This window comes from Camelus dromedarius, chromosome 22 (assembly GCF_036321535.1).
Source record: "Camelus dromedarius isolate mCamDro1 chromosome 22, mCamDro1.pat, whole genome shotgun sequence".
NCBI classification, from domain to species: Eukaryota; Metazoa; Chordata; class Mammalia; order Artiodactyla; family Camelidae; genus Camelus; species Camelus dromedarius.
In genome coordinates, this window is record NC_087457.1 from 26,139,011 (window position 1) to 26,166,168 (window position 27,158).

A 27,158-nucleotide genomic window follows, 5' to 3' on the forward strand; every position below is an offset into this window, starting at 1 on the left:
CCAGGCCCTCTTAGTGCTGTGCGAGAGAGCGGAGAGGTCAGTGTCAGGGGTGGGTCTGTCCAGCCCGGGTCCTGCCTGTCCTCACCACACCCACAGGTGTCACACTTCTCTTCCGCAGAGTGTGAGTTTGTGTATTTGGTCCCGGCTGGCCAGGGCCCCAGATGGGGTTATGCTCTGCTCCCCCTGCCCCCAGGTCCCCAAAGCAAATCTGACACCTCAGCTGACACTCCAACCTAGAATGCATTATAGCCTCAAAACGGAAGTGCAGGTGCTCAGTTCAGATGGGAGATGCCAAAACATCCAGCCTCAGATGTCCCCGTAGGAGGAGCCCTGCAGACCCGGCGTCACCCAGAGCTGGAGGGACAGCCCGCATTTCTAGTTAGGAAACATTTCTCATGTGTGGTCAACTCTGATCATCTAAATGTGTCAGTTTAAAAAAAAAAATTTGGTGGAGGGCATAGCTTTTCTTTTCAACAACTGCAAACTGAGTGTAAAGTTAGCTTGAGATAGATCTGTAGAAAGAAACGTGTACAATTCCAAATGTAAATGACTTGGGGCTATATTGATTACTGTGCTAGTTCTTAGTGTGATTGACTAAAATAAGTTTTCTTTCTTTCTGCTGATTTGGTGCCTAGGTTGGAATCAGGACACATCCTGGTATTTCTTGACTTTTGCTTTCACAAATGCCCCTTTATTTTCCCCTCATTTCTTTCCTAATGAGGAAAGAGAAAAATCTCCATTTTTTTCTTTCTTTGAGATCAAGACTTTACCTACATTCTTAGAATTCCAGGTGATTCTTCATACATTTAATCATCAGAATTTGGCCACTTAAAAACTATATTTTCTTTTCATATTCCGAATTTTGAGGAATACTTCTAAAAACCCATACCGAAATCTCTACCACTCAGCTGCTGACACCTTACTCAACCAATACTTTACCAGTATTGAGGAAGAATTCACAAATTAAGCATCCTTAAAAATTGTATGTGCCTGATCTCCTCTCTTGCCCCATATAAGAAACAAAATAGAAATAGAAAAACGAACACAAACTCAGACCAAAGCCCAGGGAGAAAGCATTTCCATTCTGAGTTCGTTGTTTCACATCTGAGGACCACAGTAGAGTCTCCCTGTTACTTTGTGGAATGAGGTAGGATACAAATTAGAATCTAGGAAGATTTATGCATAGTAAGACCATTTTTTGTTTTTTCATTGTTTTTTTCTCGTTTTAGATAATGGCCCATGTTTAGGCTCTCGGAAACCAGACCAACCCTATGAATGGCTTTCATACAAACAGGTGAGTTTCCTGGCTCTGTGGATGCCTCATGCGAGCCGTGGTGCTTGACTGTGTCAGTTCTCGGGGGCACTGAACATGGGGCTGGAAGGTTTCTCCGGAGAGTGCGTGCTGCCTAGCTCGGGGCTTTAGGACACACGTGTAGCATTTAAACGGAGACATTTCGCACAGACTTGGGGAGTATTTGAACTGGCAGCTCAAAGTATTTTAGAACTGATGTGTGTGCATTGTGGAGTGCAGTGTAGTTTTTAAAATAAAATTCTAGAAATGTGCTTGAAGCAGGTGACTCTTCTCCCAGACCCTCGGGGGACAGGATTACTCCTCTCTGCCTTCAGTGGTACTAGACAAGTTTAGATGCCCCAGTATACAGTAGCCCTCTCATTTTGTATATGAGAGGAACAGGCCTCGGGCAGGGGTGGGACTCACCCAGGTCACAGCTGGTTAGTGGGAGAACCAGGACCAGGAGTGAGGTCCACACTGTCCAGTGTAGGGATCTTCAGAGCATCGTACTGATCTTGGCCAGCGTGGGGCTGGTGTGACCTTTAACCCCAGGGCAGCACAGATGTTCAGGGACAACACCTGTGTTACAGGACAGATGCACAGGACACCATGATTGGGGCATCTTCACTCCTGTCACTCTACGGTCCCAAAGGATCCATGGCCACAACTGTTTAAACAGTAGTGTGTGAACAGGAGGTAGCAGAGCAGGAAGACTTGCTGTTTATTTTTATGTTTATCACAATTACAGCAAATCTCATGCCCCTGCTGCTCCCTGGTCCAAGCGGCCTCCCAGGGACAAGCAGGCGCAGCTGGAAGTGTCGGCTTTGCTGCCTTTTGTTTCCAGCACAGCTGGCCAGGAAACAGTGCTCTGCTCTCAGGGCAGGGCATCCCGTGGCTTCAGGAACACAGAGGGACCGGCCCTGCCGTGGTGGGTGTCTTCTGGGCTGTGCACATGAAGGAGATTGTCATCAGGAGCTCCAAAACCAGCCCCTGGAAAAAACACCTGCTGGTCCTCCCTCATCTGAGGACCAATGAAATGCAAAAGGCAGAGAGACAGAGAGAGACAAGACAACGGCTCAGCATGTCTTGCTTGTGGGAGTAATGAGCTGTGGCTCCGGTGAGCGGAGGGATTTCTCTGTTTTTATTTTGCCTTCCCAGAGCTAAGGAGTAGTTTTCCACCTAAATAGTTTTCAGATCGCTCATGCTCACAAGTGGTGTAAAAACAGTTAACGTGTGTTGGCGTTACAGCATTGCGTGACTGTCCTCCGGCCCCACAGGCTCTTTTATGTGCTTCATCTTCTTGTCCTGTTACTGTTTGGTGCCTTCTCAGCCTGTTAGTAACCAGTGTTGGGGCTGGACCCGCCCTTGTGGTTATTATGACGGCAAGACGCCCTTCAGCAATAACTGAGGAAACTTTGAAAAAGTAAAGATTTCTTACTCTGGAACCTGGAAATTACAGAGCACACATGGGCCACACAGCGAGGTCGCGGGTCGGTGGGGGGGGGCGCTCACAGGGGGTCTGGGGTTCTGCTTTTATTGGACTCAAAGCGGGGGGCCTAGGGTTTCACGGGCTCACTCTTTATTGATGAATTTAAAATGTAAGAGCAGGAACTTAAAGCACAAGAAGAGAAGGAACAAGTGGCCCAAATGGTCAGTCACCAACATCGGCCAAGATGTCTTAAACAAAGGAGCCTGGGGAGGGGAGGGGCCCGGCTCCTCATCTAGTCTGTGGCTGGTGATGGGTTTGTTTCGTGGTGCCATCTTGGATGTGGATGCATCAAAAAGCAGTCAAAGCTTAAGGCAGGCACTTGCATTACAAAACAAACAAACAAACAAAAACCCAACTGCAACCCAACCATTGGGGTTCATACCACAGTTACTACAGTAATATGTCCCTATATTGCTTCTGTTATATTGGCTGGAAGAGAGAAGATGGGGTTCATTGCAGCGGGATTTTTGAGGGCAGATTGAAAATCACTGCGATTTCGGAAGGTGTATTGTACATTTCAGAGGCCAGTGAAGATAAAGAAGCAGACTTAAGCTAACATTGGATTAATATTGGATTTGTACATTTAAATCATTTTTTCCCCCAGCGCAGTAACTCTGACCTTTTAGGGCTGGGAACCCCTGTGAGCTTTTTGAAGAAAGGCCTGGACCTTCTTTCTAGAGATAGAAATGTGCGCATAGCATCCTGGTGCACTTTGCAGGCATTCCCAGGTTCCCAGCCCTTAAGGGCGAGCAGGATTTGTGAAACAGTCCATGAGGTGTGAAAATAATAAGCATGTTGATGTCATTCTTGCTGTCATCTCTCCAGTGTCACTCTCAAGGCCATTGGCAGAGCAGGGGTGGCGCTATGTGCCAGAGCCAACAGGCTTCTGGGGCAGGAATAGGTGTGGTTCTGTTTTCTGCAGGTGTGGGTATGCTCTTGAGAATTCACTGACTGAGAATAAAGAAAAGCGTTCCAAGTTTTAAGATTAAAAAAAATTTTTTTTTTTTAGTTCATTTGGGGTAGGAATGAGGAGATGATGAGGCCAGCCTAATTTTTATGAATCTACCTATTTTTACTTCGTTGTAACAGTTGTGTACATTTTTGTATTTATTTCTCTTAAAATTGTTGCAGATACTCCACTTACTTAATCATCCAGCCATTGGTTTTTTTCCCCCTAGAGTCTTGAGATTTTTGAAATTTTGAAATATATATCTTTGTCCATAAAGTTTTTTTTGACCTCCTGTTAAGACAATTATTTCCTAAGAATAAGTTCTCAAGAATGGAATTGTAGAGCCTGGTGATAAGAGCTTGCTCTTATGTTTTTAAAGGTCTCCCCCAAACCTGTTGTTTCTGTGTTCATAGCAAAGGACGAGTTTTGTCTGCTTGGTTGCTATTTATGAACACAGACACAAAATTCTGTCCCTGGATGGCTTTTATAACTTTATAAAGCTGAAGTATAGGGTAGAAATGTGTTAGACCCTAACGTACGTCATCTGTGACCTGCAGCTGCTGGGGTGAAAATTCATTTGCTTTGCAGAAGGAACCATATGATGTGTTCCTTTCTGGTGAGTTCTGATGAGTCAAACCTTGACCTTTACAAAAATGTGAGATAAAGGAATACCTGTTGGCCCCTGTCCTCCTCCTCTGGGCAGGGCTGCTTGTCAGCTGAGGTACCACCAGTACGCTTTTCCTTTGATGTGGACCTGACATTCTTCCTGGTTTTTTCTTCCCCGTTTTAGGTTGAAGAAATGTCCGAGTGCGTGGGCTCAGGGCTGATCCAGAAGGGCTTCAAGGCTGCCCCGGATCAGTTCGTCGGCATCTTTGCTCAGAACAGACCTGAGGTATTGACCATTAGGCACTGACCGCGCGTGGCTTGGAGAGCGCTCTTATACGAGAGCCAGTTGGTTCACACCTGCCTCTGCTTCAGACCAGATTCTGTGGTCTGATTGCTACTACAACATGCTTCGTGTTAGCCTTAGAGAGTTACACAGATGAAAACCCGAAACAGGCCCTTCCTTAGCCTTTAGGTAGGAAAAAAAAAAAAAAAAAAAAACACTGGTTTCTGTGTTTTTAAAACCCAAGTCCGCAAACGAAAACAAGCAAAGAAACTCTTAGAACAAATAACTAACACAGAAGCCTTCCCACTTGAAGGGCTGCCTCTGTGGTTAGCAAAATAGCATTAATAAATGACAAAGAAACGTGGATACATTTTTGTCATTAGCAGACTCTCACCTTTTCTTTCTAAAAGGCCTGAGCTTTCCCTCTGCTCAGGTTACAAAGTTACAGAAACGCCAGGGGCAGCGGGGGGGGTGCTTGGCCTGGAGCTGGCCGTAGTTCAGGCCAGCAGACTGGCCGCCCCAGCCCAGGCGTGGCTCTGCTGCACACCGCCCGCCGCACTGAAGTAGATGGAAGTGGGACACCCTCTGGAGCTATTGCTTATACTGTGAGTAAACAAATCAGTGGCATAGCTGGCTTAGAAAAAGTCAAGCCCTGAGTTGAAGAAATTGAATTGATTCTTCGACCTACTTGGGGCTGGAAGACATGCTGGCTCAATCCCTGTGCTACTGAGTGCTTTATAAGTGAGAGTGGTTTCTTAGCGCTTTATGTAGTGCTGAGGGAGAGAAAGCATTTTTCACAGCTGGTCTGGACCAGGCTCGTGAATTTCGTTTCTTTCATTTGAAGTGAAACCCGTTTGAATGAACACACCCAGAATTTTTGCTTCAGTGGAATTTTATAGTGAGTCTATGACTAGGACACACATTCCTTCACAGAGTGGGCTTCTTCCCGCCTTTATTGGTTACTTCACCAAATGTTTGTTGAGTGCCTCCTATACGCCAGGCACTGCCAGGCACCAAAGGACAGCTGTGACTTGGCTCCTCTTTGTAAGGTACCATAAAGACAGCCCCATAAGCCTTTGTTTTCTCTGTAATGTGTGGACACAAGGCAAAAGGATTCTGGGAACTCAGTCAAGGAGGACTTCCTGGAGGTGGCATCCAGGTGGAGTCCAGAAGGCCGTGAAGGTGGGGAAGCCAAGGGAATATCAGAAACAACTACACATTTGCCTTGAGCAGTGTGTCTGTGTGGGGATGAAGTGTTTTCCTAGGGGGAGTATGGAGGGGCAGGATGAGAGAGAGAGAAGACAGTTCCAGACGGGGGAATGTGAGCCGATGATGCTCCCTCCCCACGCTCACCCTGCCCTTCTCTGCTCCATGCGTTCTGCAGAAGATCAAGAACTGTGGCTGGAGAAAATGGGCACTGCTGAGGATTAAAAGCGAAAGAGTGACCTGGCCACATCTGCCTGGTGGCTGGATTGGTTGCCATGGGGCTGATGGGTTTAGAGGCAAGATGACCAGTGACTGTATCACTTCATTGCTTCCTTACTTTTCTGGGGAGGCTTTGCCAGGACAATTTTCCCAGTAGACAGTGTGTCCCCCTTCCCCTGGTCCCAGGCTCTGCTGCCCACTGTGGCCAGATCGCTCTTCCTCAGGCCCCCAGTCACTGTTTGGCCAAGAAGCCCCAGTGCTGCGCCTCACCTGGGGTGTAGAACCAAGCTCCTCCGTGGCCTCAAACCTGCTCCAGTCCTCCGCGCCAGACTAGCTGGTCCCTACCTCCCTGCTGGACCGTCCCTGCCAGCCTCGTGGCTCGCGGGCCCCCTCCCCATTTTTGACCACACAGTCCCCACTCCTGGGGTCCCCTCACCCTTCTCTCTATCTGTCCAGACTGTGCTGCTCTTGCAAAGGACAAGCTTGGTTACTTCCCACACCTCGGAGGCCCACCGCGGGCTCCCTCGCCTCGGAGCCCGTCACTCTTGATCGTTAATTCTCTTTTCACATATTTGCCTCAAATCTTCAGGCAAATTGCACTTTCCTTTTAAGAAGCGGACAAGTGTTTTGTCCTCATTAGGAATCCCTCGGGTGCCTGGCACATAGTAGGAGACACACACGTTAGTTCTACTACATCCAGTGTTTCCTCCTTGAATCTCTAGAGGATTGTTCTCCCCAGAGTGGTCCCATGATGACATTTCATTGTCTCACCCCAACCTTTGCTTTTTCTTTAGTGGGTGATCATTGAACAGGGATGCTTTGCTTATTCGATGGTGATCATTCCCCTCTATGATACCCTAGGAACTGAAGCAATCACCTACATAATCAACAAAGGTACGTCGGTGGCCTCTGGGGGCACGTTGGCTGGTTATTGGTTCAATCCAGTGACTACATTTGCTGATACTTAGCTTGATAGGGGTTTTCTATTTAAATGTACCTCTGCCCTGCTATTCAAAGAATGTGGTATTTAACCCAGTGTCAGATGCTATAGTCAGGCTCAGAATATCCCAGAGCTGATTCCTCATTGTGTCTCTTCACTTCCAGCCGAACTCTCTCTGGTTTTTGTGGACAAGCCAGAGAAGGCCAACCTCTTATTAGACGGTGTGGAGAATAAGTTAATACCAGGCCTTAAAACCGTAGTTCTCATGGACTCCTTCGGCAGCAGTCTGTTGGAACGAGGCCAGAAGTGCGGGGTGGAGATCATCAGCATGAAGGCGTTGGAGGTGAGTCACCCTGCCCCGCCCCGCCCCGCCCCCTTCTCTGCAGGGTTTCCCCAGAGGTCATTTTGGCTCAAATGCCTTACCCAGTGTGACTGCGCGGTCCCAGATCTGGCCCATCGTTCCAGCAACCCATAAAAGATGGAGAGCAGAAATTCCAGTCTCATTACTGGAAATAAGAATTCTACATGCATGCCTAGTGTTAATCCATCACAGTTTACTGGAAGTACTCTCATAAAGCTAGTTGCAAAGCTCACATGTTCGTTCTAGAGCACTGGCAGGTCACTCCAGTCAATGCTGGAAATGGGAATTTCAGATTCAGGAGGAGATTTAAGTTTTTATGTCCTCTTTAGGCTTCAGTGCCTCTTAGTGATTTGTCCCTGAAACGGAGCCAGACATAGAAATCTGCCTCACTGTTGTCTTTTCCAGGGTGCTTTGGTAGAGTCCTGGTGAGTTTCTAGCCTAGATGCTTGATTTGGCTGATTTTCATATTATATTTCTTGAGGTTCACATTAATCACAACTTTAAAGGTAGGCGTTTTAGGAAAATGAGTGTAGTCCATATGTAAATTGGTTGTTGGACGTAGGATCATATAAGGACCTGATTTCCCCAGTTGCACTTGGATTAGAGTTCAATCCAAAAAAGCGGGCAAGAGGGGCCTCTTATGTGCACATCACTGGCGGTAATTGGCTCAATAGAACAAGTCATTCTCTTTCTGAAAATGTTATAAATATTCTCCTGGAACTGATATAAATAGGGTTTTTTATTTATAGTTCTCCTTCTACTAAGAATTTGAGCTACAAGGAAGGAGCTAGCAGACCTTTCCTGGGGGGCTTAGTGGTCACAGGGAATCTGTCATGTGTTCTATCCGAGCTTCTGCCGCACACGCACACGTGCACACAATAGCGTGGAACAGGAGTCCATAAGAGCTAATGGGTGTGCTGAATTGTTAAGTTGAGTTTTTAGCTAGCTTTTTACCTAGCAGTTCCTCACTTTTTTTTTACTTGTAATCTCATAATACAATTTCCTTTTCCCCCTATTTTCCCTCCTCTCCCTGCCCCCCCAACAGACACATACACAGGCACTTTTTTGTCTTTTTTGACTGCTCTATGATAAAGAAGTAATTTTAAGATTAAAAAAATTTAGATGAGTAAGTGATCAAAAATTATAAAGTTAATATTAAAATATTTATTATAAAAGACATTGCTTTACACTTAGCTGTGTAATATTGATCCATATTTGGTTTTTTAAAATTTCATAGGCAAAAGATTAAGTTTTTAAGAAATGAATTTAAAATTAGCTTTTTGGTTGATCATGTGATCCAGTTTTTATTAATATATATTTTTATTGCATCAAAAACAATGGTATTTGGAGTTTTTGTACTTTTTTCAATATTTTATTATGAAGACTTTCAAACATGCAAACAAGTTGAAAGAATTGTGCAGTAGACTACCACATACCTGCCAACAGTCTACAATTAATATTTTAATACATTTGCTTTATCGCATACTAATTACTCTGTCCTTTTATTCATCAATATGTCTTTTTTTGTGCATTTTCAGTAGGGTGTACATTTTATCACCCCCAAATCCTTCAGCATGCTAATCATTAAGTAGAATTCAGTCTTCCTTCTGTTTATGGGTTTGGGTTTTTTTTTTTTTTTTTTTGACATTTGGAACCTAAAGATGACAACTTGTTTATTTTTATAATTGTTGAATTTTTTTCCTAAATTATGACATAAGACAGGCTTGAGGCTGTAAAACTTTCTTGACAAATAATGCACTAATTTGGATAACTTTCTTCCCAATAAATTGAAAGTCAAATTGTATGTAACTGCTGCTTTATTTTTCTTAACTTCTTAAGATCTCTAATTCTTCAAAAATTGGTGTTATAAGAGAATTCTAAAAAGATGAGTGGAAATTTGTATCTGATAAAGATTATTTTAGAAAATGGTGGAATTGTCACTGCTTTAGCTCTCAGCTGACTTCTACTTGGATTTCATTCTTCCTATTTTTAATCAGTGGTCTGTTATATATAATTTAAAGTGTGATTAGGGCTAAAGACTGTTTAAAACTGTGTGCTGGGCAGAAACTCACTGAACCCTGAGCCTACCCATCTAATTTCCATTTAATTTTAGGCATGCTCCTTCCATATGCTCACTTAAGCTGTTTGATTTTAGTAGGAAAAGAATGTAAATAGTTTATTTTAAAAATGAGTAGATATTAAAGTGGCCATGGAGACACTTTCATGCAGTAACTGCAGAATGAGCCCTTGGTAGTAACTAGGAGCCTGCTGTTGGGAAATGCTGCGCCTCAGAAACGAATCTGTCCTTCTTAACCCTTCATGTCTGTTCAGGAGTGGTCTTAGCACTTCTTTCGTGGCCTGTTGTGTAATCGGAGATTCCAAAATCCTTTTTCTGCGCCATGTCGGGAGTACGGATATTTGAGCCTCTCCAAAAATGGCCAGCATTTAAATCTGGCAGAGACTGATTTCTCTCTCCATACTGAAGATGTCATTTTTGCAGAATTGGATGATCATGTATCAGTGCTCAGCTCTGATTCTGGGAGGGTGCAGAGCATCTGTGTATGGTTCTCTGATTACAGTTGAGAGCCAGGCTTTGTTAAAGGCCGTAACAGGAAGCGAAGTGGGGACTGGAAGTACACGTAAGAGACTTTGATTCCTGTCTTTTGCATAAATCCCACGTCAAAGGCCAGTCCTAATGCCTTTGATACGCATTATATAAGAGAGAAAACAACTGGAAAATGGCTTCTTGAAACAGTGGCTAAGTGTTTGGGTTCAGGTTAATTAGAATTGCTGTTGTTTATTTAATCTGAAATGTATGCTGTCTTTGAGTTGGCTGTGAGTGAATCCCAGAGTAAGGGCAGCTTGAAGTGACTTGATGTGACTTTGTTCTTTACATTTAGAAAATGTTTCCTTTTAAGACTCTTTCTCTCTTCCCATCTAGGACCTGGGAAGAGCCAATAGACAGAAGCCAAAGGTGAGAGCACAGTGTCTGACCTGCCCCAGCCTCCAGCCTCTGTAGTTTCCATGTCTGGTCAGCTCAGAGCCTAGTAGAACTCTTGGATGATATGTTACGACTTAATCATTTTCTATTCTATTCTGATTTATAATGGCTTTTCTTTTTCTTTTCTTTTCTTTTCTTTTCTTTTTTTTTAACTGTGCTGTAGCCGCCAGCACCTGAAGATGTTGCAGTCATCTGCTTCACAAGTGGAACTACGGGTCAGTTTTGAAAAGGAATTGCTTCTAAGTGGTATTTGGAAGTGTCTATTCCATATCTCATTTTGTGGATGACTTATTCGAACTATAGATGGACTGAAAGCAGAAGACACAGAAGTGCTTCAAGCCCTGTCATCTGGTAGCTCTGTAAGACAGTCCTAGAGTCTGAGAGTGTCCTCAAACATTTATTGAAGGCGAAGGTAGAACCTCCGGTCTTCTTAGGTCAAACTGTATCACTGGTTTCCAGAAATAAAATTCCTGGATTTTCTTCTCTTATTGCTATACGCACCCTCTCAAACTTGCCCATATTAATAAAGATTGTTTAAGATAATAAGTTTCATATAAAGGATTGCAGGTTCCTCAGGAATCTAATGTGACTCAACATTTGGCTTTCATAGGTGTACCTCACAGTAGAGGCACCAGAGGCCCTAATTATACAGGGTTTCTGGGCTTCTGTAATTTCTGTCAGTCCTGGATGGAGTTTCTGTCTTCTAACTTTGTTCTGCTCGTGTGTATTCCTCAGGCAACCCCAAAGGAGCAATGATTACCCATCGAAATGTAGTGAGCGATTGTTCAGCATTTGTGAAAATGACAGAGGTAAACTTTGGCGGTATTGTCATCTCTCTCATATCCGTTGGTTGGCATCAGGCCTCAGGAGTGAAGGTGTCAGAGGCACCACCATTACGTTAGGCATGTGCTGTATTTGAAGCGCTATCTGAAATACAGATAAGGTCTGAGCTTTCCTATGGCCTGAGGTCACGTTCTGTCAAATAGTTTTCACTGTGGACCTAATATCCAACTCCTGCCTGTGACTGATAAGGTGAATTGACAGATAGAATTTATGACATCTTTTAGATAGTAAAACTTTATTTGGATACCGCTCTATATAAATATTTCTGGGAAAAGACAGAACAACTGACTTTCTTGTGCTTTTTTTCTATTTTAGTGTGGGGAAAAGAATTAATTTCTTTAAGTTGACAAATGTTAACATGCTGCTGAAGGATTTTGAATTATCATTACTTTTATTATTTATTATGTTTGATTTGACTTCCGCTTTGTAAGAAGGATTAAAGCCTCGAACTTTAGTTGTTTCCTGTAATCTTAAAGTTTGTGCTACGAGTGTCCTAGTTTGCTCAGGCTGCCGTAACAAAGAGCACAGACGGGGGGTGGGGGGGGAGGGGTGTTGAGCAACAGACCTGTGTTTTCTCACAGTCCTGGAGGCTGGATGTCTGTGATCAAGGTGCCAACAAGTTCAGCTTCCTGGCTTATAGACAGCCGGCTCCTCACCCTGCCTCACCTCTGCGTGCCCACAGAGAACTTTCTGGTGTTTCTTCCTTCCCTTATGAGGACATCAGCCTTATTAGATCAGGGGCCCACGCTGATGACCTCATTTAACCTTAGTGACCTCCCCTGTCTCCAGATACAGTCACATTGGGGGTTTGGGCTTCAGTGTATGACTTTGCGGGAAGAGTTGGTCACAATTCCGTCTGTAACACCAAAGGTAGATTTCAAACTTGCCTTTTTATAGAATAGTGGTATAGTGAATGCCTTCCCCTCTTATCTTTTGCTCACTTTTATAGAATTTGTTTTTGCAAATTCTGTGTTTCTGGGAGAGCTCTGTAGGCTCTAACTTTTGTGGCAGGAGCCTGTGCTTAGTGGTTTTGGAGAATGGGCATCTCTGGTGGCTGCAGAAGGTCGATCTCATTTTCGCTTTTAGTTCTAAATGCCTTTTTTGGTATATACTTTCTAAACAGAGTTCAACATTTAGTACCTTATCAAAGTGAAATTTTAATTTCTTCATTGGCCTTCCAAAAAAAACCTTAAAATGCAATTACCTCATTGACCTTCAAAGAAAACTTAGCATTGCGTAAAACATTGAGGTAAATGATTACAATTAATGTTAATATTAAAATAATATTACCAGGGGGCATTCTCAACTTCGTAAAACTTCTAGTCCTGCTCACACACATTCTTTCTTTGACCTAAGCCAGAAAACTGGAAAAGTGTAGATGTTGACAAGGCTGGTTTCCCAGCATGTAGCACTCTTCTTCTGACAAGTGCTACTGGAGATGCAGGCCACACTTGAATAAAGCTCCCCTGAGATGACAGCGTGACATGGGTACATCACGTGCTTGCAGGGCCCGGGACTCGTGCTCTCACCTGTGAATGCATGATTACGAAGGGTGGCCCAACTTTGGGGATGGAGGGCACGGCTCTCAAGTGGGTGCATCGCGCCCTCAGCAGCTTGACAAAGCCTTGATTTCTTAGCTGGTGTGGCCACAGCTGCTGCTGGCAGCCCCTTTTTTGGCCAGAATTTTCTATATTAATAACAGGAACATTCTGTGTGCATCCCTCACTGTGCCCGGACCCTAAGCAAAGCCCATTCTTAGCTATGAAATGGAAACCAGACGTCCACACTTACTCGAGATGCAGACCTGTCACAATCAGCATTTTATGGTCAAGCAAATCCCCTGGGGCCAGGTCAGAGCTTGAGTTAAACAAATGGGGCTATTTTTTATGGGGTCAAGCAGGGTTTTCAGGTAGAAATGTTGATCAAACTAAAATACTCAAAATGCATTTATGCTATAAATAAAAGGGGCTTGGGAATCCAATTTCTCTTATCTTTCCTCCTCCTCTCCCTTTACAACATAAGATGCTGGTCTTTTGTTGGAATGAAATAAGTTTCTTACCTTACTGTGGAACTGAGCTTGCCGGGCAGTGGGGTACTGTATCTTGGAAAATCTAAATGATTAGAGCACGTAATCTCTGGCCATCCCAATCTGGGCAACATTTTCCTCATTTTGATTCAAGTCCTCAGTGGATTCACTTTGTCGCTAGGAGTGACCTCCACTCTGTTTGAATAATTTATTGAAGTATTGCTTTGCATTTTACTCTTTGGTGAGAAATAATTGCAGAGAGTGAGCCAAAGCCATTTCTCCTTAGCAGTGAGGGATTACGTGCTCTGAAATAAAGTGGGACATTGCTGGAGATCCTAATGCTTTTCTGCTTGCTGCTGTCTTTGCTTACAGAATGTCTTCACTCCTACCCCAGATGATACTCTCATTTCTTTCTTGCCTCTCGCCCATATGTTTGAGAGAGTTGTAGAGGTAGGCACTGAGTTTTATTTTGATTGCTTGCTCATTTGTTTGTATTCTGCTAAGTTGTTGTGTCTTACAGAAAGTACTTGCCTTGAATGCCAGTGACACACACATTTCGTTTTTACCGCTTGCACACATGTTTGAGAGATTAATGCTGGTAAGTGTGCGTGTGCAGGCCGTCATCCCCATAGAGAATTCTTTGTTCAGCCCCATTTTAGAAATACCACTAATTAATTAAAAGAGTATAATTTTTTTTCTGGATCCGGTTACATGAACTGTAATTATTCATTTTAAAATTACAAGCTCAGACTTCTGAAAGATACAGAGACAGGCATGAGTTCGGAAAGATGAGCTGTGAATGTAGAATTTTTATGAATCCCACCCCACAAAGTGCAGTGAGGCTTCTGGTCTGTAAGAAGTCTCTAATTCTGGGCGTGCTTGTCCATAGGCATGAGTTGGCTTAAGACTCCTTTTTCTCACCAGTGTTCTAAGTGCCCTTGGAAAAGCAGGACGATCTTCAGCTGACCTCCCGCTGGGGTCCTCGCACACGACCGTGTGGCGAATTTAAAAACTGACCGAGAACCATCTTTTTTCCTTCTTGGACAGTTTTGGATTGTGTCATAGGAGAAACGCTGGACACTTTTTCCTTCATTTAAAGAATGTTCTGGGAGCCCCAGCCAGGCTGCAGGCCCTGGGCTAGGTGTTGGAGCCAGAGGAGTGACTGATAAGGAACCGACCCTCTGATTAGCCACTGCCCTGTAGGATTTACTTACCCCACGGGCTCAGGGATCTTCTATCTGGCGCTTCTGCTGCCTGCACACCCCAGGAGACCTCAAGTCCACAGAGTGAGCTCAGATGAAGTTGACAGTGGACCATAGGTGCCTCACTGTGGTTTTCAATGTGTGCCCAGGAAGCAGGCCACACTGAACAAAAAGCCTCCAGGCTTAAATTTTTAAACAATAAACCATGGTGTTACCCTTCTAGTGGTTTCTGCTTTCAAGCCTGAGATGATTTGTACTTCCGTTGCATCATCTCTTGAATCTCTCTTTCTTTTTGAAATTTAAAACAGGCAGACTCTTTGTCAAGTGCCTGTGGTTTGCCAATGCAGTTTGCATCAGACAGGAAAAAATTCAGGCACAATTATAGTTGGTTGCAGACCCCTCTGAGACGGATGGACGAGCGTCTCAGCTGTGGCATATTCTGACTTGTCAGAAATGTTTAGTTAGATTCAAATAAAATAAGCAAGACTTTAAAAGGCTGGTTGCAGCAACATGGATGGACCTAGAGATTATCATATTAAGTGAAGTAAGTCAGACAGAAAGACAAAATATCGTATGATATCACTTATATGTGGAATCTAAAATAAAAAACTGGGACTGTCGGCAAGTAGCTAAGTTTTTATTTTGAGAATAAATTAGACCTAAAGTTTCTGGAAGGCTAAAAATACTTAGATTATCTAATACCATGTCATTCATTCAGCAGATATTTATCATGGAGCTAAAATAGCAGAACCTCTATGAGCATCGCTAAAAAAAAACACATTCTCTGGTTTCTCACTAGCTCCTTTGTCTTCAGGATGACCAGGAGAAATACCACAGTTCCATGGTGGACAGTGACTGGGAGGACACAAAAACATTGTTTTAAAAGCTCCCTACGTTTAGGATCTTTAAGATTTCTGGAAACTGGTGTGAAATGCTGAAGCTGATGCTTTGTGTGTGTGTGTGTGTCTGTGTGTGCCTGTGTGTGTGTGTCTGTGTGTGTGTGTGTCTGTATGTGTCTGTGTGTGTGTGTGTCTCTGTGTGTGTGTGTCTGTATGTGTGTGTGTGTCTGTGTGTGTGTCTGTATGTGTCTGTGTGTGTGTGTCTGTATGTGTCTGTGTGTGTGTGTCTGTGTGTGTGTGTGTCTCTGTGTATCTCTGTGTGTGTGTGTGTCTGTGTGTGTGTGTGTGTGTGTGTGTGTCAGGCAGCACCCGCTGCGATGGTGAGATATTGGGTATTTCTGTTCCCTCTCTAGTGTGCAATGCTGTGTCACGGAGCTAAAATAGGATTTTTCCAAGGAGATATCAGGCTGCTTATGGATGATCTCAAGGCACTTAGACCCACTGTCTTTCCTGTGGTCCCCAGACTGCTGAACCGGATGTTTGACCGAGTAAGTCCTAAGCGCAGAGCAGGGGGCTGAGAGTGGGACCTTGAGTCTGAGGCTCAGGTGTGAGTGGGGCTCAGTGGGTCCCTTCTATGTGACCGTGGACACTGCCCTTAGTGTCACAGAACTGTGGATACTCCTCTGCAAAACCAGAGTCCATTTACCTCCTAGAGCTGTGGGTAAGAATTGTAAGAGGATACACACATGAACTCACCTTGTAAACCAGAAGGCACAATACAGGTGTAAGGCAGAGGTGGTTTTATTTTCACAATAAACTCTTTGAGCCTCTGTTTTCTCATCTGTACAATGGACTGTTACTCCGTCCCCTTCTCATAATTGCTAATTGCATCATATGAAAATAAGAACTGTGAAATGGCGTTATAAATTGCAAAGCTCCACCACATGTAAAATATTGCTTCCTTAGCCACACTGAGAGACTGACTAAGCTAAGCCAGGGACGAAGAGGAGGCCAGCCCCGCGGTGGTGGGCCGTTAGCGCCTGGACCGCACAGCCAGGGCAGGACCCATGTGCTGTGAGCAGTCTCAGAAATGAATCTGGACTCGACAGTTCCAATACTCTGTTTTGAGGCATGGCTTCTGTCATCAGTGAGAACCTTCTCATTTTTTTAATGGTTCTTTTTTTAAAAACCACCTTTGTTGAGGTGTAATTTACACTACATGCAATTCACCGATTTAAAGTGTGCAATTCAAAGGTTTTCGGTACATTCACAGAGTTAAGCAGCCATCACTTCAGTCCATTCTAGAACATTTTTATCATCTCAAAAAGAAACCAGTCATCTTCCACCCTGTTACCTCCTCCACCCTCCAAAGACCTAATCTACTTGCTGACTCTGTAGATTTCCCTGTTCTGGATTTTCATGTGAATGGCATCAGGCAATATTCTTTTGTGACTGGCTTCTTCCACTTAACATGTTTTCAGGGTTTATCCGTGCCATAGCTGCATCTGTACTTCATCCCTTTTTAAGGCCAAATAATACTCCACAGCGTGGCTGTAGCACATTTCATCCATCCATCCATCCATCCATCGATTGGCATTTGCATTTGGGTTGTTTCCACTTTTTAGCTATCATGAGTCATGCTACTTATAAACAGTCACGGACAAGTGTCCGTGTGGATGTGTGTTTTCATTCTCTCGGGTATGTACCTAGGAGCAGACCTGCCGGGTCACACGGTAACTGTGTTTAACTGAGGGGCTGCCTGCCTGCTTTCTAAAGCGGCTGCACCGTGACACGTTCCCCCAGCAGTGATGGGGGCTGCAGTTTCTCCACATCTTCACCAGCACTTGTTATTATCAGGCTTTTTCATTCTCGCCTTCCTGCTCACTGTGAAACCTTCTTGTTTCCTGACTCATTAGATTTTTGGACAGGCCAACACCACCCTGAAGCGATGGCTGTTGGACTTTGCCTCCAAGAGGAAAGAGGCTGAGCTTCGCAGCGGCATCATTCGAAACAACAGCCTGTGGGACAAACTGATCTTCCACAAAATACAGGTGACACATTGACTCAGAGGTGTCACTTGTCATGCAAACTGATTTGGGTTTCAGACTTTCTATGGGGGCTCTTTTCTTTTAATTGAAGTATAGTTGATGTATAACATGTAAGCTACAGCTGTACAATGTAGTAATTCATAATTTTTAAAGATTATACTCCATTTATAGTTACGGTAAACTATGGGCTATATTCCTCACATTGCACAACGTACCCCTGTAGCTTACTTTATACCTAAGAGTTTGCACCTCTTAATCCCTACCCCTGTGTTGTATGAGGGCTCTTTTAAAAAGAGAAGGTGAGAGAAGCAGTTCCTGGTGCAGTTCTGTTACCTAAGGACAAAGCCATCAGCTAAAGCTCAGGATCCAAGATAAACCTAGATGGTGTGGTGGCTCTTGAGGGCAGAGAAGAAGCCAGGTAGCATAGCCTTTCTGAGTCTCCATTTGCTTCACTTTTCTGGAGCAAGTGTATCACTCTTGAGGTATTTTTTTAAGGCATGAGTGCTAAAAGAATATGAAATAATATTATGTCTCCCAAAATGTGGTAGTTGCCCCCAACCCCCACCCCCCGTTCTAATTCCTTAAATACCTGCACGTAAAGGTGTTCCTTTCTTCTCCAAACCGGCTGAGAATGAATAGAGTAGTTCTGGGTAGACACAGACTCCAGTTGGTGTCCCTTCTGAACACCCGTGCCTGCCCCGTGCGCTGGGGGTTCTGCACAGCCTGCAGACCAGGAGCCGGTGGGTTGGGGTGGGGGGAGGTTCCAAGAAGGAATCTTTGAGGAGCCGGCCGACTCCCAGCCGCCAGACCCTCATCCTCTCCCCTCTCCCTGCCATGCAAGTCAAGCCTGGGAGGAAGAGTGAAGTTGATGATCACAGGAGCGGCGCCCGTGTCTGCCACCGTGCTGACCTTCCTGAGAGCCGCGCTCGGCTGCCAGGTGAGCTGGCCCCCCTGCAGTCCTGCCCAGGGATCTGCTTTCGAGGAGTCATTCTGATTCTCCTTGTGTGTGCCTCATTTTTCTTTGGAAGACTGCGGTGTTCCTAGGTTGTTTGGAGAAAGAAGTACAGGCAGACCTCAGAGACGCTGCAGACCAGTGCAGCACAGCGAATATCGCGCTAAAGCTGGTGCCATGACCTTTTTGGTTTCCCAGTGCATATAAAAATCATGTTTACACTAGACTATAGTCTGTTAAATGTGCAATAGTATTATGTCTAAAAATCAATATACATACCTTAATTTTAAAATCCTTTATCGCTGAAATGCTATCATCTGACAACACAGATGTGTAAGAAACGCAGTATCCGGGAAGCGCAGTGAAATGAGGTGCTTCCATATGTATCTTTTACCCCAGGCAGAATATGCGTTTGTGTCCACCCCTGAGTAGCTTTCTCTAGGGCAAAGCACAAAACATGTCTTTAGAGTCAGGCACGAGTGCACAGGAATAGGTCATGATAAGCTTACTTGCAAACCATGCAGAGAACCTGTCTTCGAGAAGGCGGGGGAGCCAGGGAGACCAGGTGGCAAGTGGGACGTGTGTGGGGTGAGCGGTGAGCTGACGGAGGGAGTGCCTTCCTGGGTGGGTTGTGCGCAGTGTGACCTGTTTCAGCGATCCCTCCTGGCCCCGGAAGGTTATGTAGAAAATGGACGTGGATGGTGCTGGCGTTTGGTGTAGGGGGCGAGGATGTTGGGTGCAGTGTTTGGGAAGAGTTTACCAAACAGAAAGCTTTGAGGTTTCATCAGTCAGCTGATACCCAGAAGCAAGAGGAACTTAGTTACTGAGCACTGCTGGCAGAGGTGTGACTGTCCCCTCTCATTCCTGTTCCATCTCTTGGCGACCCAGTTCTACGAAGGCTATGGACAGACCGAGTGCGCCGCCGGGTGCTGCCTGACTGTGGCTGGAGACTGGACGGCAGGTGCGATGGCGGGGCTCTCCTCATGGGGTTGCACAGTTCACATGGGGATTATTGGAAGTTATCATTGGTTCATCAATCAACTTAAACTAGTGCTGTGTCTCAAATGATAAGGGCTCGGGGCAGTCTTATAAACCTGGAGCCCCATGGACAGTGTCTCTTGTGGCAGAGTGGGATGTGATTTTTAAGGCTCTGTCTGTCAAGCTGGGTGGGTGGCAATAGAGATTTACCCTGAACGTTACACCTAGAGATGGCGCCGTTTGTACCAGGTTCATAGTGTTTGGCCCAACAGAGCTTCCCAGTTATTAACTGGGGTCTAATTACTTGATGGTACATTTTAATTAAATTTCCACTGTGTGCTGAACTAGGCGTTGAGACTATGGAGAGAAATGAACATAAATCCTTTTTCCCAAAAGGAAAAACAGGAGGACAAACACCAATGTCATCACTTGTGCACCTGTGGTTCTGTGTTAGGTGCTTGGGGTGTATATTATGTGTGTTTCATCCCAACATCCCAGAGATGAGCCCTGGTACCTCTGAGAGGAAATGATTGATTGTTGGCTAAAAAGCATGTAAATAACGTATAAGAACTTACGCAGCCTTATGCTTCGGAGCCAGGATCCCACCCGAGGCCTGACCACGAAACTTCCACGCTTTCCCCTTTACCACGCCAGTAGTGCGTTCCACACTGATAGGTAAATTCCCTGATTTGTTTGCTGTATCACTCTTATGAGCATCTAATAACATAGATTCCAGTGTCAAGAACTCCAGTAGCATATTTCTGCTGGGATTGGCACTAGCAGTCTGCCTCATGGTGTTTGTTTAATCTTTAATCCCTGGTGCCTCACCAGCTAGAGAATTTGGAACAGTGACCTCTTTAAGCTAAAATAAGCTAGGAAGAGTGATTTGCGACACTCTTAAAACTTACCTAATTTCTGTTATTTTTGTTTTGGGAAAAGAACCCAATCCTAACACCCTTTGGCAAGAGTTAGGTGAGCTATAAGAAGAAGCCTCGTCTTGTCTTAACTTTTAACATGTGCATCCAGTGCTCAAGGGAATAAGGCCACGGTGTCAGAACCATGACTGTTCAAGGTGGGCACTCACTGAGAACACAGACATCACGTCCTTATGAGGGAAAGGGGGCAAAAATGAGCAAAGCCATCAGATCATGGGAACCAGGTACAAGTTTTAGAAAGCTTGCTTCCAGGTATTCATTAAAATCCTTAAAATCAACAACCAGATCATTTCTACTTTGAAAAATAATTTGGAGCATCAAACTTAGGGAAGGTCCCAAAGAGATGTTTGAATGTTTCTGACTGTATTCTGGGAAAGGGGAGACTGGCTGTGATGCTGAAACCAGAGGTGTGTACCGGCTGTGCTCATTATGAGCAGGCTTGCTTTCGATAAAAATAATTTGGCCTAAGGGTATCAGTCGTCGCATTAGGAGTGACCATTCTTGTATTTGATACACAGGCCATGTTGGTGCCCCAATGCCTTGCAACCTTATAAAGCTTGTCGACGTGGAAGAAATGAATTACTTGGCAGCCAAGGGCGAGGGCGAGGTGAGTGAAACCCTGTGGCGCCCGCTCCCTGCGGGGTCCTCTGAGTGCCAGGGCTGTGACAGGCGCAGGGCCACTTCTCAGCACAGCTGCACGGAAAGCTGGTGAGCTTGGGGTTGTGATCCTGGAGTTGGACAGGCTTCCCTTTATGTTTGATGCTCAAGTGCTGTGGACAGAGGGGCACGAACGCCTGCCCTCTGTTGCCAGGCCCAGTGGGGAAGTGGGCCCAGGAGGATCTGAGGGCTCCAGTGCCTGGAGTCCTGGGGCACAACTTCCCGCCTGCTGAGTGCCCTCGAGGCCTATTCGTGAGCTCCTGGCTAGTGGGAGGAAGGCCCATTACTTCAAGTGATTCCATCCCCTATGGGGCTTTCCGGCAGCTTTGAGCTTGAAGTGGGGCCATTAGAGGTGCTCCCAGTGGGCTCTGTCCCAGTGGGCTCTGGCTGCTCTCTCTGGATCAGGGAATTCAGGGCCCAGACACACACAGACCGACACACAGACACACACACAGACACACACACAGACCGACACAGACCGACACACACGCACACACGCACACGCACACATGCACACACACACACACACCCCCGGATAAGCCCCAGTCAGTGCCCCTAACAAAACATCTTTTTTCCCTCTAGTTTTGTTGAGAGATAATTGATACCCAGCGCTGTGCAAGTTAAGTGAACATCCATCATCTCATGGAGACAAAAAAAAAGAATAAAAATATTTTTTCCCTTGTGATGAGAACTCTTAGGATCTCCTCTTTTAACAACTTTCAAATATACCATATGGCTGTGTTCACTCTACTCACCAGGCTGTAGTTAAGTCCTTGGTGCTTACTTGTCTTATAAGTGGATGTCTGTCCTTTTTGACCACCTTCCTCCAGTTCCCACACCCACACCTCCCTCCCAATCTTTTTTCTTCAGGTGTGCGTGAAAGGGCCAAATGTATTTCAAGGCTACCTGAAGGACCCAGCAAAAACAGCAGAAGTGCTGGATAAAGATGGCTGGTTACACACAGGGGACATCGGAAAGTGGTTACCAGTAAGTGGTCACCTCCCCTGTTCGCAGAAGCTTTGGTTCCACTGTGGGGATGAAAAGCTCCCACGAGGCGGCGGCACCCTCCCTTTCCTCCTCACCAAGCGGTGGAACGTAGCACTCCCGTTTCCTGCATCCTTCTGTAGCGTTTTCACTTTAACTGCAGCAAATGTGTTTTGTCTTGACACCTGACATCATTTCTGGTTGCTGCTTCCAGTTGGAAATTCAGAGAGACTGTGTGTGGCTTTTCCCAGTTCAGTGCTGGGCCTTGGTGTTGGAGCCTTGGTTAAGGTCTGGGGGTGCATTGCGTAGGCTGCCAGGAATGTATGACAGGTGAAAATTTGGGAACATACATGCTTCTTAGGGTTGTCCTCTCAGAAAAAAACAGGGTGAGTGCTTTGAAGATTCGGCCAGCTCCTTTGAACTTAGCCCAGAACCAAACCGTTTGCTGTAAAGAAATGCTTGTGTGAGAAGGTCACCCCATAGGTTTGACCAACTTCTGCTGGTTGTGGTGACAACCACTTTTTCAAGCTTTTTCAAGTTGTTACTATGTTTAATTGCAAGCACTTAATTGGGGAATGTAATTTTTATTATTGGGTATTGTTCCAGTCTTACAGATACAAGCTGTTTAATGCTCCAAAATTTTTATTGCTTTGAAAAATGCTCCCCTGACCAAATTAATTCAGATTTCAGAATACCCAAGCTATTTAGAAATCAATTAAGTCCCTCTTTCCAGACTCAGGAGGGATTAAGTATCCGTTCTAATTCTGGCTCTGGCTCTAAGGAGCATGTCTGGTAATCTCTCTGGACCTCAGTCGGCTCCTTTTGGAAACAGAGAACTGACGTGGCTGAGAGAACCCTAGGAACTTTCCAGCAGGTGACTTTGGGAAGCGTCAGTGACCCAGGATGGGAGTGAGGGGTTTGGTCATCAGAGGTGGGCACTGCTGGCATTCGGCGAGCCACATCCTCTGGATATTCTCACATCCCCACAGTCATTGTGGAGGCAGTCCACAGCCCCTGCCCTGGGGACCAGGAGCAGCCCCTCCTGCCCCGCCCTGGAGCAGCGCTGTGGGAGGGTATCTCTGCTCTCAAGGAGCTGGACCCCGCTGCAGGGCCAATGCATCAGTACCTGGTTCAGATGTGAGACTCAGTGATGCTCGCTCGCTAAGATGAAGGGAGTGATGGGGCGTTCTGATTGGCTGCCAAGGGTGATGTGGAGTCCATGGGCCTCTGGAGTCCCTTCTCTGTCTGCTTGGCTCAGAGGCCTGAGGCAGGTGACTTAATCACTCCAAGCCTCAGTTTCCCTCTCTGTAAAGTGGGTCAACAGCTGAGCCCTGCCAGAGGTTATGAGGATTAAATGACAGTACAGGGAAAATGCCCTGCCTGGGTGCGACTGCCAGTGGGTGGACCGGCTTACAGCCCCCTCCGTCTTCTCCCCTCCCCCCATAAACAGAACGGCACCTTGAAGATCATTGACAGGAAAAAGCACATCTTTAAACTGGCACAGGGAGAGTACATAGCTCCGGAGAAGATTGAAAACATCTACCTCCGAAGCGAACCTGTAGCTCAGGTGTTTGTCCATGGAGAGAGCTTGCAGGTAGGTGCTGTCAGGGCCTTGAAATGCAATGTGGGGGAGGGTATAGCTCAGTGGCAGAGCAGGTGCTTAGCATGTACGAGGTCCTGGGTTCAATCCCCAGCACCTCCATTAAACAATACAAAAAATAATTTAAAAAATAAATAAAATTTTTAAAAATATATAAATGCGATGGGAAGTTTGCGATGAGTGGAAATTGATTGTTGTGTCTGACGTGCTGGAATGTTGTGTCGACACATTGCTTTTCACTACTTGGCATTTCTATTTTTTTCGTTTATTTTGTAAGTGGAAGTTTGTACCTCGTGTTTTTGGAATTTCTTATCCAGAAAAGTTTTTTTTTCTCTTTAATTTCCAAAGTTGTATTTTATCTGGAGTGGTCTGCTATACCAAGGGAAGCTGAATAAAGATACTAGGGAGTGGGTAAAAATAAGCATCTGATTTAATTATGAGGCAAAATATTGATAATTATCTTATAAGAAAGAATTTCCAAACATACTGAACCTAACTTATTTATGATATGCCTCCTACATCATTTTTGAGCAAATGTTGGTTGCGAGCCAACATATACTTAAAGTTGAAAACAAAGGTCAATATTGCAATGAAACATCATTTGCCAAAATATTGGACAGACAGAAGTAAGGAAGAGAAGGGGGTCTGGTTTCCTGAGGGTTAATCTTTCTACAAATCTTAAGATTTGTAAATAATTTTAGAAGAATTCATCTTATAAGAAAATGCACCTGTTTTTTTTTCAAGATGCACCTCATTTTCTTTGACCTGGAATCTTACCATGCCTTTGATTTTTATTTGGTTTCATTGTCACTAAATTGAAAGACTGAGGTATTGGAGATTTTTTAAAAAATGAATCTGCACGCATTTTCTCTTTCTCTTTGTATGAAGCAGTTATCTGATATCTGTCACCTTGTTTGCTTATTTGACCCTGTTTTAAGTATACACAAAAGTAAAAAATCAAGATTTTTATTAGATTTTGATTCCCAACGGATCTTTATTGCCCAATTCCTGATGCTGTCTATATTTTTGAAGCAGGAGTTCTAAACCTGGGCCCCATGGACTCCTGGGGCTGGTCATATGCTCTGAAGAGAGGATCTGAAACTTCCACCAGATTCTCCCAGGAGCCCATGACAGAAAATAAAGAACCGCATTTTAGAGCATCTGGATCGAGCAATGTAATAACTCACTTGTGTCGGTTACAGGCGTTTCTCATAGCAATTGTGGTACCGGATGCTGAGACAGTAGGTCCCTGGGCCCGGAAGAGAGGATTTCAAGGCTCCTTTGAAGAGCTGTGCAGAAACAAGGTAAGGTTCCGAGGAGTGCAGTCCGCCTCCTGATTGTCCCTTTGCGCCAAGTGCAAAGCGCAGGGACTCCCAACACAGGGATAAGAATCTTGTTTTTCTTACCTTATTAGGATGTCAGAAAAGCTATTCTAGAAGACATGGTGAGACTCGGGAAGGATTCTGGCCTAAAATCATTTGAACAAGTAAGATTTCCATTCAAGTGCATGAATTCCCCCAAGACGGGTTTTTGACTTGAGGATGTTTGTCGTGAGCAGGTTATAGAAGAGGACAAGATGACATAAAGACATCCGTGCGGAAGGGATGCTGGGGTGGTTCGGCAGGGGAGGGGATTACTGTGACCAGGGGTCTGGATTCTCTTCCTACAGGTCAGGCAGCAGGCCTGGTTCTGTGCTAAGAACAGGCCACAGCCCTTAGTTGAGACCATGCAGCCGGGCCTGGCTTGGACCACCCAGAGGGTCCTCACCCCTTCGGAGGCTTAAGTGCTTAGGTGGCATCCGACCTCCTTTAACAGCCTGGTTTATTTGCAGGTCAAAGGCATCAGTCTCCACCCTGAGTTATTCACGATCGACAACGGCCTTCTGACCCCAACCATGAAGGCTAAAAGGCCAGAGCTTCGGAATTATTTCAGGTCGCAGATCGATGAACTTTATTCCACCGTCAAAGTCTAATGGAGGCGGGGAGCTCTCCACAGTCTTCTCCTGCTGCCGCCCTCACTGGTAGCTTGGACGACGGCAGGTGTAGGGAACGAGCATCCTTGTCTGACTCGTGCGTTCACATTCTCGTCATAGGAACACTCGAGGGGATGGAGCACTGCCTTACAGTCACCTCGCGTTGCAGACCATGTTCACGGTGATATATATACAATTTCCAAAATGAGCCTTAAAAAATTGTAAAGGGGAAACTATAAATGTGCTAAGTTATTTACAACTTCCTCAGTTCAAAAGGTGGGTGAAAACTTCTGTCTCCCTGTTTTGCTCACCAAGGGGTTAGGACTTTGCTGTCCCTGAGACGTTTGCTGCTTGCTGTAAGTCCCCAGTTGTCTGCTACTCCAAAGAGTTCCGTGCACTGGAGGGCGCCATCCCTTACAAACTGGAGCTATCCCGGCCGGAGGACGTCACAAGTGGACCAGAGGGTTTTTTTTTTAAAACCCTGCCACCTGCCCGTCCCCATCTCACAGTCCATCCCACAGCCCTTGTGATGAACCCCTGTCACTCCTGCTGGAGCAGAAGGTTCCCAGTGAAGCAAGGACAGACCCAACTCAAAACAGTGCACTCTGAGTCTCAGATGGCCGCTCCCCAGCGCGGGTGGATTCTGGCGCCCACAGAGCAGAATGTTCTCTGACCCTTCTCTCCAGTCCCAATGCCCTCCCTCCATCTTTTCCCAGGGGTTATTAGAAAATCGGCCTTAGACCCTACAGTGAAGACACGCATTTCAAAAAGAAATAATTACCTGGATCAACCATGCACAACTGTGATGCCAAACAGCTGTGTGGTCGCTCTGTCTGTGATGGCCCACCTGTAGTCTTTTAATGTGGTTTTCATATCAAGAGAGTATGTTGTGATTAAGTGGCTTTTTTCCCCAGAATAAACTCTCAGGCAAGGCATGTCTTTGAAAATATTAAGGGAGTAGATACACTTGGTACTTACTGAAATGGACAGTGATAAATAAATGCTCTTTTCTCATAATTCTACCTGATTTCTAGGAAATGTATTTGACAAGCCAAAACTCTAGCATGTAGGAATCTGGAAATCTCATTTCCCGGGATTAATTTCTCAAGGGATTTTTTTTTTTTTTTTTTGATTTGGGAAATTAGCAGCTTTTCACTTTTCTGCAAGTCTTTGCCACATGTGACTAAACTGAGTTGTCATTTATACAGTGAAAGCAATTGTTTTGGGACATGTGAAGACGTGAATTCTACAAGCACAACAGGGTTTGCACTAAAGAACTGTCGTTGTGGTAACACTATTTGGTAGCCTAACTTCATATGTATATTCTTAATTGCACAGTCAGTAATTTGTCACACTGGGGTTTTGAATGTTTGCTTTAAGTGTTGGCTATTTCTATGTTTTATACACCAAAACAGAATTTCCAAAAACAATGAAGGAAACCAAAATAAATATTTCTGCATTTCAAGTGAGTGAGTGAAGCCTCCCTTCTCGTGTCGGGGGTGGTATCCGGACTGAGGGGCAGAGCTGAGAGCACGGCGGGCCCTCCGCGCCCAGCCCTTCCTGAGGTGCGGTCCCCCTCCAGGCCTCCTTCCTGACACTTGCAGATGCCGACCCAGGCCGGCCAGCTCTTCCGGCAACAGTCCTGCTGTGTTGTGGAGAAGAAGCTAATGGTGTGAGCGACATGGATAGTCTTGAGAATGCAGGTTCTCGGCAGGGTGGGGGCTGCATTTCAGAAGGGCTCGCTGCGGTTGGCTCTGGGGTGGATTGCACTCCGCTG

The 27,158-nt window shown here is 45.2% G+C and overlaps 1 protein-coding gene across 6 annotated transcripts in view; it reads left to right on the forward strand.

Moving 5' to 3' along the window:
- Positions 1 to 26,846, forward strand: part of ACSL1 (acyl-CoA synthetase long chain family member 1) — a 55,823-nt gene extending 28,977 nt beyond the window's left edge. For 4 of the 6 annotated variants that reach the window (XM_031440310.2, XM_064477560.1, XM_031440311.2 and 1 more), the window contains exons 4-21: positions 1,230 to 1,294; positions 4,520 to 4,621; positions 6,838 to 6,937; positions 7,148 to 7,326; positions 10,286 to 10,318; positions 10,509 to 10,560; positions 11,081 to 11,154; positions 13,587 to 13,664; positions 15,669 to 15,803; positions 17,172 to 17,306; positions 18,145 to 18,240; positions 19,144 to 19,216; positions 20,687 to 20,775; positions 21,696 to 21,812; positions 23,260 to 23,403; positions 24,612 to 24,713; positions 24,824 to 24,895; positions 25,241 to 26,846. In XM_031440310.2, coding sequence (XP_031296170.1) covers positions 1,230 to 1,294; positions 4,520 to 4,621; positions 6,838 to 6,937; positions 7,148 to 7,326; positions 10,286 to 10,318; positions 10,509 to 10,560; positions 11,081 to 11,154; positions 13,587 to 13,664; positions 15,669 to 15,803; positions 17,172 to 17,306; positions 18,145 to 18,240; positions 19,144 to 19,216; positions 20,687 to 20,775; positions 21,696 to 21,812; positions 23,260 to 23,403; positions 24,612 to 24,713; positions 24,824 to 24,895; positions 25,241 to 25,381 — 1,787 coding nt within the window. In that variant the 3' untranslated portion in view covers positions 25,382 to 26,846. Of the gene's footprint in view, positions 1 to 1,229; positions 1,295 to 4,519; positions 4,622 to 6,837; positions 6,938 to 7,147; positions 7,327 to 10,285; positions 10,319 to 10,508; positions 10,561 to 11,080; positions 11,155 to 13,586; positions 13,665 to 13,734; positions 13,813 to 15,668; positions 15,804 to 17,171; positions 17,307 to 18,144; positions 18,241 to 19,143; positions 19,217 to 20,686; positions 20,776 to 21,695; positions 21,813 to 23,259; positions 23,404 to 24,611; positions 24,714 to 24,823; positions 24,896 to 25,240 lie in introns of all 6 variants that reach the window. The other 2 variants (XM_031440313.2, XM_064477561.1) reach the window with 2 other exon arrangements.
- Positions 26,847 to 27,158: the final 312 nt, after the last annotated feature.